At 47.7% G+C, this 13,324-nt stretch overlaps 1 protein-coding gene across 1 annotated transcript in view; it reads left to right on the top strand.

Annotated features, from left to right (window-relative positions):
* SLC27A1 (solute carrier family 27 member 1) overlaps positions 1–13,324 on the top strand; it is a 236,410-nt gene that overhangs the window by 74,944 nt on the left and 148,142 nt on the right. Inside the window, exon 2 of the mRNA XM_086961355.1 lies at positions 10,452–10,846. Coding sequence (XP_086817481.1) covers positions 10,452–10,846 — 395 coding nt within the window. The remainder of the gene's footprint in view (positions 1–10,451; positions 10,847–13,324) is intronic.

Genomic DNA, 13,324 nt, shown 5'->3' with positions numbered 1-13,324 from the left:
AATGCTTAGCAAGTCAGTGGAACCAGTGGCAGGGTCAGATGACCGATCTAATGTTGATAGATGGCTGCACCAATCACTCTCTGCAGTGATGGAACCCACAAAATGTATCCAAAGGACGACCTTTTCTTGGCCCAGTTCCACAGACCGTGCTAACAGCCGACTCATCGTTCACTGGTTGGGACGCTCACCTACAAAGTCACACAATCCAAGGATTATGTACTCTAAAGTACAAGAACCTCCATATATATCACCTAGAGCTTCTAGTAGTGTTTCTAGCGCTCAGAGCCTTTCAAACTCACCTAATAGGCTAAACTCTCTTAGTCCGCGCAGCCGACATGACAGCTATGTACTATATACAAAGAAAGGGGGGTGGGGCACTCTCTCCAACTGTTACGCCTTGCACAAGCCATTTGGAAATGGGCCATACATCACAAAATGTATCTCGTAGCAGAACATCTTCCAGGAGTAAACAGTCAAATTGAAGTCCTTCTCAGCAGACAGAGACCGCAAATCCCCGAGTGGGAACTTCATCCCCAGATTCTTCTTCCCTACTGTCAGGAATGGGGATTTCCTCACATAGACCTGTTCACCACTGCTCAGAATACAAAATGCCCAAGCTTCGCCTCCAGGTTCCCACACCTGCTCTCCAAAGGCAATGCCTTATGGATGAACTGGTCAGGGAGGTTTGCCTTCGCTTTTCCGCCTCTCCCACTCATTCCGCTGGTAGTTCGGAAGCTCAGACAATCTATTTATTTCATTTGTAGAGCGCTTGGTTACACCAACGGTGTTTCCCCGCACTAAGACACAATTAGATGAGATACTGCTGTTGCCAGAAGGTCTTACACTTTCCCCTCAAAAGTATTGGAGAACAGCCACGTCATTAGCTGTTTCCTGAAAACTCTTTCGCTGGGTTCCAACTTTGTCGAGATTGGCAGGGTGTTCCAGATTTTGGCCGCCAGGTACCTAAGTGAACGGGCTCCCGTGCGGGCTTTGAAAATTCATGGAATTTTTACCAAAGCTAAGTCCGTGGACCTTAGGTTACGACCAGGGATATATTTGGTCAGTAATGGTTGCAGGTAACTGGGACCCTTATGAGAGAGGATTGCCTTAAACATGGCTCTTTTCTCCACTGGCAGCCAGTGTAGAGTGTCAAGGGCTTTCCTAGTGTTTGTTCTCCTTGGGAGACTGAGAACCAGGCATGCCGCAGCGTTTTGTACCCGTTGTATTTTGGCTAGGCCTTTCTTCGAGGCTCCTAGGTACAGTACATTCCCATAGTCCAGTTGCGAGGTGATAACCGGGTGGACTATGGTCTTTCTGGTTTTGGCTGCAGGTAGGTCTATGACTTTCCTGAGGGTTTTCATGGCACTATAGCATTTCCCGGTTACCTTCTGGATTTGATTGTCGAAGGATAATCTCTGGTCTAACCAGATTCCCAGGTTTTTCACCTCAGCTTTGGGGAGGGGGGCTTGGCCCACTTCTTCTGGCCACCATGCAGATGACCAGATGGTGGGTGTCTTCCCTATCACTAGTACCTCCGTTTTGTTGCCATTTAACCAGAGGCAGTGGTTTGACATCCAGTCAGCCACTTCTTTAAGACAGTTGGCAAAGCTAGTTGCTGCGTTGTCTTTGTTTTGAGATAGCTTTACAATTAGCTGTGTGTCGTCAGCATAAGATACTATTGACACTTCGTGTTTCTCTACACACTCTACCAGTGGTCCCACATATAGGTTAAATAGAGTGGGGCTTAAAGTTGACCCCTGTGGTTCTCATAGCTCCCACATGGGCACGTCAACCTTGGTTCACCACCCTATTAGAACTCTCAGTAATTCCACACCAAAAGCTGCATCTCAACTCCAGTCTCCTCACTCAGAGCCATTGAAAAATCAGACATCCAAATCCTAAGCAACTCAACCTAGCAATTTGGCTCCCGAAGTCATAGAGTTTGGTTATTTACAGTGATTAAAGCCTTTATGGAAGGACTAAAAAGAGTAATACCACCAAGATATATATGTTGTCCGGGAGTGGAATTTGAATGTACATTTATGTTTGCTTCCATGTATGGAGGTTTGTGGGATAGTCCAAGTCTGGCTGGAGGATCATTCACATTTTGTACTTAACCTGGTTGGAGAAGCGTTGAATAACCTCCTTATCAAATCTGATCTTGTATTTGCTAATGACATATTTTGTATATTGCTTGTTCCCGACCCTAAATTCACAGGTAGAGCGGCCATCAGTATAATTGATTTTGTACTGTGGTTAGATAATCTATCCCCTGCCATCTGTGAATATAGTGTTATTCCAAACTGTATGAGTGACCATAATCCAATTATGTTGGGCATACTTATAAGCCCAATTCTATTTTAAGTATCTGACTTAGTTGGTGGCATTGAGGCTGTCAGAAATAATGGTGGTAGGAATAAATGGACTCAGTTTGAACCTACACAGTTTTTAACAACCCTCAAGAGTAACAAGGACAATAAGACAGTCATGTATTATTTATATAGTTAATTAAAACCTGTGCAATACAACCAAGTAAAAATTAATACATGAAACCACACTTAAAATGAATACATATTTAGCAGCAGTTACATTATAGTTTCACAGCTTCGACAACCAACCCGGAGACCAACCCACCCAACCTTCTGCCACACCTTCACCCCCCTTGAACATCCTTCATGACTGGAACCCAATCTCCACGGATGATACCATCCGCCTGATGAACTCCATCCACTCAGGATCCCCCTCTGACCCATGCCCTCACCACATCTTCAACAAAGCAGATTCCATCATCGCACCCCACCTCCGAGATGTCATCAACTGCTCCCTCACCTCCGCCACCTTCCCAGATAGCTGGAAACACGCTGAACTCAGCGCCCTTCTGAAAAAATCCACAGCTGACCCCACCGAACTCAAAAACTACCGCCCCATATCACTCCTTCCATTCCCGGCCAAAGTCATCGAGAAAGCTGTCAACAACCAGCTCGCCGCCTTCCTCGAAACCAACAAATCCCTCGACTCCTCACAGTCCAGCTTCCGAGCCAAACACAGCACTGAGACTGCACTCATCTCAGCAACAGACGACATTCGAACTCTACTGGACAATGGTGACACCGTCGCCCTCATCCTCCTCGACCTCTCCGCAGCCTTCGACACAGTCTGTCATAGCACCCTGTTACAACGCCTCAGTAACATCGGAATTCAAGGAAAAGCACTGGAGTGGATCACCTCGTTCCTTGCCGGAAGAACTCAGAGAGTCCGCCTCCCACCATTCATATCAGAAGCCACTGAAGTCATTTGCGGCGTGCCACAAGGATCTTCACTTAGCCCCACCCTCTTTAACGTATACATGAGCCCCCTCGCGGCCATCGCACGTCAACACAACATCATCTCCTACGCTGATGACACTCAACTGATCCTCTCTCTCACCAAAGACCCTAACACCGCCAAAACCAACCTACATAAAGGAATGAGAGAAGTAGCCGAATGGATGAAGCACAGCCTTCTGAAACTGAATTCCGACAAAACAGAAGTCCTTATCTTAGGTACCTCCCCCTCCGCCTGGGACGACTCGTGGTGGCCAGAATCCCTTGGAAAAGCACCCATCCCAACAGACCACGCACGAAACCTGGGCATCATTCTGGACTCCTCACTCTCGATGACCAGACAAGTCAACGCAGTTTCATCATCTTGCTTCAACATTCTTCGCATGCTCAAAAAAACATTTCGCTGGATCCCCACTGAAACTAGAAAAACGGTCACCCACGCACTGGTTACAAGCCGCCTGGACTATGGAAACACCCTATACGCCGGTACCACCGCAAAACTTCGGAAAAAACTCCAACGCATCCAGAACGCATCAGCCAGACTCATTCTAGACATTCCGCGTAAAGATCACATTTCTGGTCACCTGAAAAACCTCCACTGGCTCCCCATCAATAAGAGGATAACATTCCGCCTTCTAACCCACGCACACAAAGCACTTTACGAACTTGGACCCGAATGCCTCAACACACGACTTTCCTTCTACACCCCCTCCCGCCAGCTACGCTCCTCCTACTAAGCCCTTGCTGCTGTACCTCGCATCAACAAAACCACCATGGGAGGAAGATCCTTCTCCTACCTGGCGGCTAAAACCTGGAACTCACTCCCCACTCACCTTCGCCTCACTCAGAACCACCTAGCATTCAGAAAGCAACTAAAAACCTGGATATTCGACAAGTAGCTCCCCACCCTTCTCCAAGCGCCTTGAGACCCTCTGGGTATGTAGCGCGCTATATAAATCACTGAATTGAATTGAATTGAATTGAAGGACCGGAGAAAGGGGTATAAAGTGCGGTGGTAATGGACCCAGTTTGTAGATTGTGGATTAAAGGCTGCTTGCTTCCGTGGTGGCTAAAAACGCTGATGGTGGATTGTGTTGGTTGGCTCTTGGCATTTTCTTTTCTACCAGTGCAAGAAACTTTACCAGCCTGCAGTTGAGCTGCGGATCCTCTGGGTTGAGGCAGGCCAGCACTGCCTGTCTCCAGATGCGAATCCCTCTTAAGTTGAACTGAGTTTTGAGCAGTTTGATCCGTTCTCCCTTCAGTTTGTTGCAGATGCAGAGCAGGTATGGTAGGTTTTCAGTGGCTAACCTGCATAGTCAACAGCAGTTTGAGTATGTTTCCCTCTACAATGGTGGAAGGTGCGTAGGTGAAGGGAGAATCTACAGACAAAGTTTTATTAACTTTTTTTTACTTTTCTTGAGTAGCTTAGGCTGAGATATTTTTGAGGGGCGAGTAGCCATTGATCGTCATCTAGGCATGAATGCTGCCTGAGAATGTAGCCTTATTTTCTACCAGTGAGAGGCTTTTAATTGATTTCCAAACCAGTTTTGTGAAGGCTACGTGACTGGTTGGGATGTCCCAGACCTGGAATAGCTTGGTGTTTGGAGGAAACTTCACACAGGCGATGTGCTCTGGTGCTGCAACTCTTGCCATAGAAGGTGATTCAAGGTGTTAGGAGCGGCGTGCCTGATCTTATGCCAGCAGACAATGAATGCCGTTCCTTGACAATGAATGTCTTGCCAGCAACTGTTTTATTAAGCCAAACTCCAACTGGATCTGTGCCGCAGAAAAATAGTTTTGGGATGTTAAAGATGAGTCTCTAAGCCTTGACTAGTATACTGCCCAGAGTCTGAGAGTCTCAAACTCTCAGGGCTTCGCTTCCATAGGCGATTGCTGGTAGTATTTCTGATTAAGCTACCTGGAGGACAGGTGACAGCGTCAGGCCTTTAAGCTTCAGTTTGAGGTTCCTTAGTGTCAGTGCCGTCACGTTCCTTTTTAACGCATCCTCCTGCATGACGAATATGCCCCCCTTTTCAATTACTATGCCTGGGTACTTCTAGTTTGTTGTAGTTTAGATCAGTGTAGCCTCCAGATACCAGGTTGTTGTTTTTTTTCCTGCGGTCGTTGAAGGTCATTGTTTTAGTTTTAACTTCCAGGAATTTCTCTGCTGTGTATGCCTGCATTTGTTTGAGGGGGTGTTGCATGCCCACCTATGTGTGGTTCACCAGGCAACTGGATAGCGCCGCGTCCCCCAGCCTGGGGGCGTGCAAGTTGCCAGAGTTGAGTATCAGCGTCAGATCTGCCATGTGTAGGTTGAATAGCACACATGCCTGTTTTAACCTTTCGGTAGTTGGAACTCGGCTTGAGAGGTGTGTGCCCTCACCCCGCTGCACCTGCACCCAGGTGTCTGTGTGAAGTAAGAATAACATGTCCAGCAGTGAATTTCCTCCAGAGCCTAGCCTGGTCTATGTACTTGAATGCTGCTCTGAAATCTATGAAGCAAAGATGGAAATGCTGCTTACAGCATCTTCCCACGTCTATGGGAATTTCCAGGATGTGGTAGTTGTGCCCGTGGATTTGGAGAATCCATTTTGATTGAGTGGTATCTTGATGATGTTTGCCGATGACCAGGCTTGGACTTCCTCTAAGATAGTGCCTGCGAAGTATTTTCCCTCATTGTCGATCAGAGAGATCAGGCAGTAGTTTTTTGGTGTGGATTTGTTTCCACTTTTATGTATTGGAGAAATGACCGAGCCTTTCCAGGAGGCTGGGAGTTTGCCCAGGAATCTGATTTCTTGGAAGACAGGATCCAGGGTCTTTGCCCAGTACTCAACGCCCAGCCTGAAGAGGGCTGACGGGATCCCATTGGGCTCCTAGTTTCCTTCTCTCCTGCCTTTGGTGATTTGGCGCTTGATGATTGCAATCTGAGTGGTTGATAAGAGAGAGGGACCCGCTGTGTTGTGGGTCAGGGTTTGGGGGATGATTTTTCCTCACCATGCTCACTGGGTGGCTCTGGATTGACAATTGAAGTGAGCCCTTAGTAAGTCCACTCAAATCTTTTCAGAGATTTGGTATATCACGCCTTCCTGGGCTGGATGCATTGTTTTATTTACCGTACCCCAAGTTTAGCTCAGAAGTCATCTTTTCGAGTTCTTTTAGCATTCTATTTGAATTATTTTATCAAGCTTCTTTGTTGGTGGATTAGAGATTGAAACTGTGAGCCTCCAGAATTGTATGTCAGCGATCTCAGCATGCAGTTTATGGCCCTTTTGAGTTGTTTCAGATGCTTGCGATGAGCGATGGAAATCCGACCTACTTGCTTAGTTTTTAGTTGAATCTTGCTTTGGCTGTCGTGGAGAAAGAATTAGCTAGGCTAGCAGTGCAGCTGTCCCACCTGTTAGTGAGGCTGCCTGCAGGCGTTTCTTGTGCTTGTAATAGATCCTTTGCTGATTGAAGCACCCCAACTGTGATTTCCAGGGCAGTTTTGATTTTCTTAAGAATGGTCATATAGCTAAAGTATGGAACTTTGGACGAACATACCAATGCAGGCGCTGCTGCTTGGAGGAGTGCCTCCGTGACCGATGTTCGCGATTCCTTTTGTCCCCTAGATGGAATGTAGAGACTCGATGAAACAAAGAAAGCAAGACAAACGTATAGTCTAAAGATGAGCAGTTGGATGCAGAGTATAAGGAAGCCTCCAGCGGGGAGTCCTATGGGAATTTTCCATTGAGCACCCTGAAGTTGATGTGCTCCAAATCTTCCAGTAGGTGTCTGGCTGTTTTGCTTGTTCTGCCATTGGGGCTCCTGCTTTGTTCTGGGATATTCCAGTATGAGGACTGTCCCTTCACTTCATCCTTCTCCAAGGTGCCTAGAAGATGTAGATCCAGATCCCCAGTTAGGATGAGGTTAGGAGTATTCAGATTGCTTATGCGTGCCAGGAGCTGGTCCACGAGCTGTTCCGATTCTTGTTTGTTTCGTTTCGGGTGTATGTAGGTGTTGAAAATTATTACCACCTCCTTGTTCCTATCAAGTGAGTCATAATGAGGTTAGAGCCTCCTTTTACGTCATATGTAGTGCAATTAAGGCTCTGTTGTCTTGCACCTACATTGTGAATAAGGGCAAACAATGGGGTGAGTTTGACCGGGCTTGTAAACAAGAGCATAAACATCTGAAAGAATGGTTTCCTTCAATTCCTAGAGAAAGAGTAGTGGTACTAGGTTGTAAATTAAGATATAAACGGGCACTGGAATGTAAGAGAACTACAATCGGAAATTAAGCCTAGGTGAAACTAATAAGGGCTAGCATGACTAAAGAATATAATTTATTTTGGAATAACATTAACTCTCCCTTTATTTTTATAGAATTGACAGCACGTTCTGTTAAGTTTTTTTTAATTTCCTCCTTGGCTTGGGTAAACAATTTTAGCAATATTTATTATTTGTCTAAAGAGGCAAGCAATGTAACATGACAGAGGAATTTAGTTCAAAATACCAATGCCTGTACTATTCTTTTTAAGGTGATTGAAATCTGTTCTGCTATAAACAAAAAGTATTCTGGCAAAGCTCTGGTGCCAGATGGTTCCCACTGGACATTCGTGAGATCAATGCTGGTGTCTGGGCACCAATCATAACTAAAGTATTACAGACTGTTGGGGAAGGGAATTCCCATCAACCTGTTCCCAGTCTATAATTTTTACAAAAGGGGACTATACCTGCACCTAAATGCTACCAGCCCCCTTTTATATTCCTGAGCAAATAGGATGGCACAATATTATTAAAGAGGCTGGAATTATGGGCAGAGGAAAACTATATTGTCCGACAATTTGGATTAAGGAAAGGACTAGGCACCGGAGTCTATCAATTGGTAAATATAATAAGGCCAAGAAGGGATTCTTGCACTTAGGACTTTTGTACCTTTGCAGTGTATTTCGGTGTGTTAATTATCAAAATGATGGCAAATAATGAGATCATTAGGCACATATGAATCGATAATTACATTTATAAATCAAATGCTCCAAGAACGCTACATGCAAGGCTTCCTATGGCCCAAATGGCAACTGCACTAATCTTTTTAGGCTTGTAAGGGGGGGGGGGGTTAGCCAAGGGTGTGCGGTTGCACCCTTTTTATTCACACTCTATATTCATTGCCTAAAAAAGCTTTTAGTTACAAAATGCAATGATTTTTTTCTTGTAAGTCCCTGCCTGTTTCCCTCCTTATTTTTATCCGGGTGATGCAGTTTTAATGGCAAGAATGGCAAGTGTCCATAAAAAACAACTTCTAGATTCTATTACATCCTTCATGGAACAATTAGACCTTATAAAACATTTCAGTAAATGTGTGGACATGGAGCATGTAAGACACACTCCCATACTATTTATGGTCCTTGGTTAGTAGAGTGCTTACTTTTACGTATCTGGGGATTCACTGGGAACAGGGCCCATTTAAGAAATATAAGGAACCAACAGTTTTACAAATCGAATGAGGCAGTTTTCAGATTTGCTTCAAAGCTGGGTTCCAAACCTCTTAAGGAGATGTGTACCATCTACAAAAAAAGTGTCTCTCTGCTGACATTTATGGGGCAGGTCTTTGGGGTTACATAGATAGAGGCGTCTTAAAAAGGCAGAGAACTCCTTTCTAAGAAAACTATTTGCTGTCCCCTAAGTTGTTCCTCTCATATCTGCCACAAAGAATTAGGGCTGGTATATACAGAGGACATGATAAAACTGCAGCCATTTTTGAGCTGTTCAATTTGGATTCAACCTGAAGCAAGGTTTAATAGAGCACTTGTAGCGGATTGTTTATCCCTTCATTCTGCCGTTAATATTCCTTGGCTGGGCTATATTAAAACAACTGAATTTTTAATGATTTTATGACTTTTGAAGAATTTGAATCTTTAAGTTTTTACTCAGAATCTAAAATGAAATTCCTATTTAATCAGATTAAGGAGTAGGAGAGGGCACAGAGAGAGATTGAAAAACCTGCAGTTAGAACACGCTGTCTGTTACTATCTAGTGTGGGCATCCAACCATATCTTGTGATCGTGCTAAATCGGCATCATAGATATGTGTTGGCTCACTTTCATTTAAATATTGTGCATTTTATGGTGGCCTTCCAGGAAGATGGGTCTATGGTGAGTGGATTGTCCATATTGTCCTTGTAATGGTTTTTCTATTTTCCAAGTAAAGCAAAGATCCAAGGATACGTATTTTGAGATGCTTACTTTAAAAATGTTATTTTACAAAATGTAGACCAGCACTTTTGTTCCTGCAAAGTTGTGTTCTTTGCCTGATTTTGACTTTGGCGGACAGGGTTTTACTCCGTCAGGGCGACGTAGTACGGTACTCTGTTGCCTTGATGTAGTCTCCGCCTTCCAAATTTTGCAATGGGGCCTTTTTCAGTTTTCAGTGCTTTTCACTGCCAGGTTTTACCTGACTGTGATGGGCATTGAAAACTGGCCTTCTAATCGCCCCCTCTAAATCGGGTGGGCGGACACTTGGGCAAATCTCCAACAGCCCTTACTCCATTGGAGGTTTAGGTCAGTGGTGGACATGGAGTAGTCTCCACCATCGACATAATGAAGGTCCGGTCAACTCTAAATGAGACGAGAGTACCTACAGTTTGGTGGAGAAGGTACACAGTAACCACTGCAATGGAGTACTCTCTCTGCCAAACTCTAAAAGGGCCAGTTGTTTGTATGTGCCTAGCTTTGGTTAGCTTTGTACAGCAGGCTATCAGGATTGGGAAAAGTTTATTAAATTCAGAAGGAGTAAATCTTAACAGAACAATTTCTGTGAGCATGCAGTTTTTAACCGTGAGTTATTTTGGTGTATTTTGTTAATTGTATGTCATTTTATTCATTTGATTTACCTTTTTAAACCAAATAAAGACTGAATTGAATTGAACTGAGTTCCATTTATAATCACGGAATATAAGTCTATTCTATCTGGTTAGCTCAAACTAATATGATGCACATTCCATGACGGGCAAGGTTTGGCACTTACTTGTGTTAGTGCTAAAAGTCTGGCACGGATCTGGTTCCCTAGACCTACTTTTGACACCCCTGATTTACTTGCTTTGTCAGAGGCTTTTTGACGTCAGAAATGATTTGTTCTTTGACTTTCATTGCAGTGGTCTGTCGGTGCTTCTCCGTGTCAAATGGGAACTGAGTCGGCTCCAGCGGTCGAAGAGCAGTGTGCCCAGCATCTTCCAGAACACTGTCCGCCGGCACCCCAACAAGGTGGCCCTCATCTACGAGTCCACAGGGGAGCAGTGGACCTTCCGCCAACTGGACGAGTACTCCAACCGTGTGGCCAACTTTCTCTTGCAGCAGGGCTACCTACCTGGGGATGTGGTGGCCATCTTCATGGAGAGCCGGCCTGAGTTTGTGGGCCTATGGCTTGGCATGGCCAAGATGGGCGTGCATGCCGCACTCATCAACTTCAACCTCCGCTTGGACTCGCTTATGTTCTGCATCACCACGTCTGGAGCAAAGGCCTTGATTTTTGGAGGGGAGCTGAGTGCAGGTGAGGGACGCCTGTGGGATCCTGAGAAGTGATCACTAATGATTGTGGGTAGAGGGAGCGGGTGATGGGCTAATGTAGGAATATCTTAGCTGCCAGCGTGAGCGGTTTGCACTGATTGGGCTACAGGAGGCTGACGAGGTGCTCCAGCTGGACTGTAATAATAGCTGTGGGGGCTTACGGGTATATTTAAGTACTTGGAGGATGGGATTCTGTGGTCGCCTAAGAGCACTCTATGAGACCTATATAAATGTTCAGGGCTAGGGCTTGGCAAAGGTGTATAGCAGCACTCAAGGGTGGGGGCGTGCACTGGTGTGAGCACCTGCATGACTGGTATCAATACTGAAAGGCGGATCTAGGTACAGGTGTGTGCAGATGTGGCATGTCTAATAGCATTCGAGGGCGTGGATAAGCAGAAGTGTGGTGGTTGCTGTGCCATGGGTTAACTTGTGGGAACACTTGAGTGATGCACAACAGCACTAGCGAAGAGCAGGATAAGCACTGTGAGATGGAACCTGTGTCGTGGGTACTAGTGCTCCAGGGGGAGAGAGTGTTGATGCTCGTCACTGCGCCACCTCTGTAGGATACATGTGGACACTCAAAGGCTCACAGAACTGGGCATAGAACAAATGTGTTCCGATGGGTGGTGGTTAGATTGTAAATGTTAGCTGCATAATGGATAAACACGGTCTGTGGCACTTGTGATAATAGGGGCCTGTGCCACGTGCAGGAATTAACACCGTACCTAAGAAATCCACACTCGGGAATATTGGAATGAGGTCTCCCTCTATGCAACACCTTGGACCAGGGGTTGGGCGATCACGCATGCACCCACTTTGTCCCCCAAGGAATGTCTTGTGATCAGAGATCGAATACCCCAAAAGGAGGCCTCTGTGGTCAGGTTCTAGTTGATCCTTGAATGATTCTTCTGTAGTTGCAGGTGGGCAAGCCATTAACATAAAGCCCTCATTGTCCTGAAGGGTGACCCCCAACCCACCAAAAGGCACCTGTGACGTGGTATAAGAGTGGAACCTGTACAACGTGCTTGGGGTTTATTGTATGGGTGTGTAGTGTCTTGGTGTGGACACGTTCTAGTGTTCCTATGTAATGCAACACACTCTACACCCACCCACCACAGACGTCATGGGGTCACATGACGCTGCCAATAAAAGAGGCTGAGCGCACGTGCTCGGGACCTTTCCTACCACTCTATCATGGTGTTCGTGTCGTCCTTGCTGCACCTACCATGAGGGCCCAGGGCCCCTACATTCATTCATTACAATGGCGACGAGGTCGGTAGTGCAACCCACGCGTGCCACTACCAATCACTGAGGAAAAAGGGGGAGTGGTGCCTGCCTGAAGGGCACCCCCCTGCAGCAAGGCACAGCGAGCCGAGGAGCCGGGGCACGTCGGAGCCCAGCAGCCACCAAGAGGCTACCAGCTACCGACGGAAGCCACCCGCGACGGCCGCCACCAACATGTGCCTCGAGGAATGAGCGGACCGCCCAGAGCCCACCTGAGACGGCCGCAAAGCAAGAACCTCACCAGAGTGGAGCACGGGCCGGGCGGAGCCCACCCGCCACGACCGCGACGCAGCATCTGGCCTGCCGGCCGAAGGTGAGCCCCTGGCGGGCGAAGTGCCCAGCAGTAACTGTGCCAATGTATAAGCAGGGCCAGCGGAGCCTACCCGTGGCTTGCCCGAGTCATCCCCTGCCCCCGCCGCGTGTGCAAAGGAAGCGGCGGGGCCCAGAGTAAGCCACGGCGCGAAGGGAGGCGGCCGGACCCGAAAGTCAACTAAATCAACGAGGGGGTGGGAGCGGAGTAGCTAACCGCCTCCCGACCCCCCTCGCGACGTGGTCCAGGCCAGCGGAGCCCACCCGCGACCTGCAGGCGGCACCCCCAGCGAAGAAGAGAAGAAGCAGCGCCAGCGGAGCCCACCCGCGGCCCGCCGGTAGCACCCAAGGGGGGACAGTGAAGGCAGTGCCAGCGGAGCCCACCCGTGACCTGCGGGAAGCAAGACTGGTCTCCGCCGTGCAGCGTGTGCCGGTAGAAGCTGCAGCGGCGGGAGACCGGCGAAAGTGAGGCCAGCGGAACAGCCCAGGCAATAGACAGAGCCGGCGGAGCCCAACCGCGGCCTGCCTCAAGCGCACCCCGCCGAGGAGGAGTGAACGGAGCAACGCGCACAACACCTTCACCCCGCCCGCGTGAGTACTGAAGAGGCGGCTGCGGGCGGGGAGAGGAGGCAAAGGAAAGCCAGCGTGTGTAAGCGGCCAGCGCCGACAAGAGCAAGAGGCCCCCCCCCCTTTCCTTGTGTGCTCCGTGGGAGGAGCGGAGTGCACGGGAGCAAGGGACAATCAAGCGCCGGCACGAGGCCAGCGCCGCCGTCAGAGAAGAGCCCCTCCTCGGGTGCTACGTGTGGGGCAGAGGCCGGCAAAACGGCCGAAGTTGACAGAATCACATAAGCCCCACCGGGGCACAAAG

The sequence above is a fragment of the Lissotriton vulgaris genome, chromosome 1_1 (assembly GCF_964263255.1).
Source record: "Lissotriton vulgaris chromosome 1_1, aLisVul1.2, whole genome shotgun sequence".
Taxonomy (NCBI): Eukaryota; Metazoa; Chordata; class Amphibia; order Caudata; family Salamandridae; genus Lissotriton; species Lissotriton vulgaris.
Note: the sequence above shows the minus strand (reverse complement) of the source record. Positions and strands in the feature narration are given on the sequence as shown.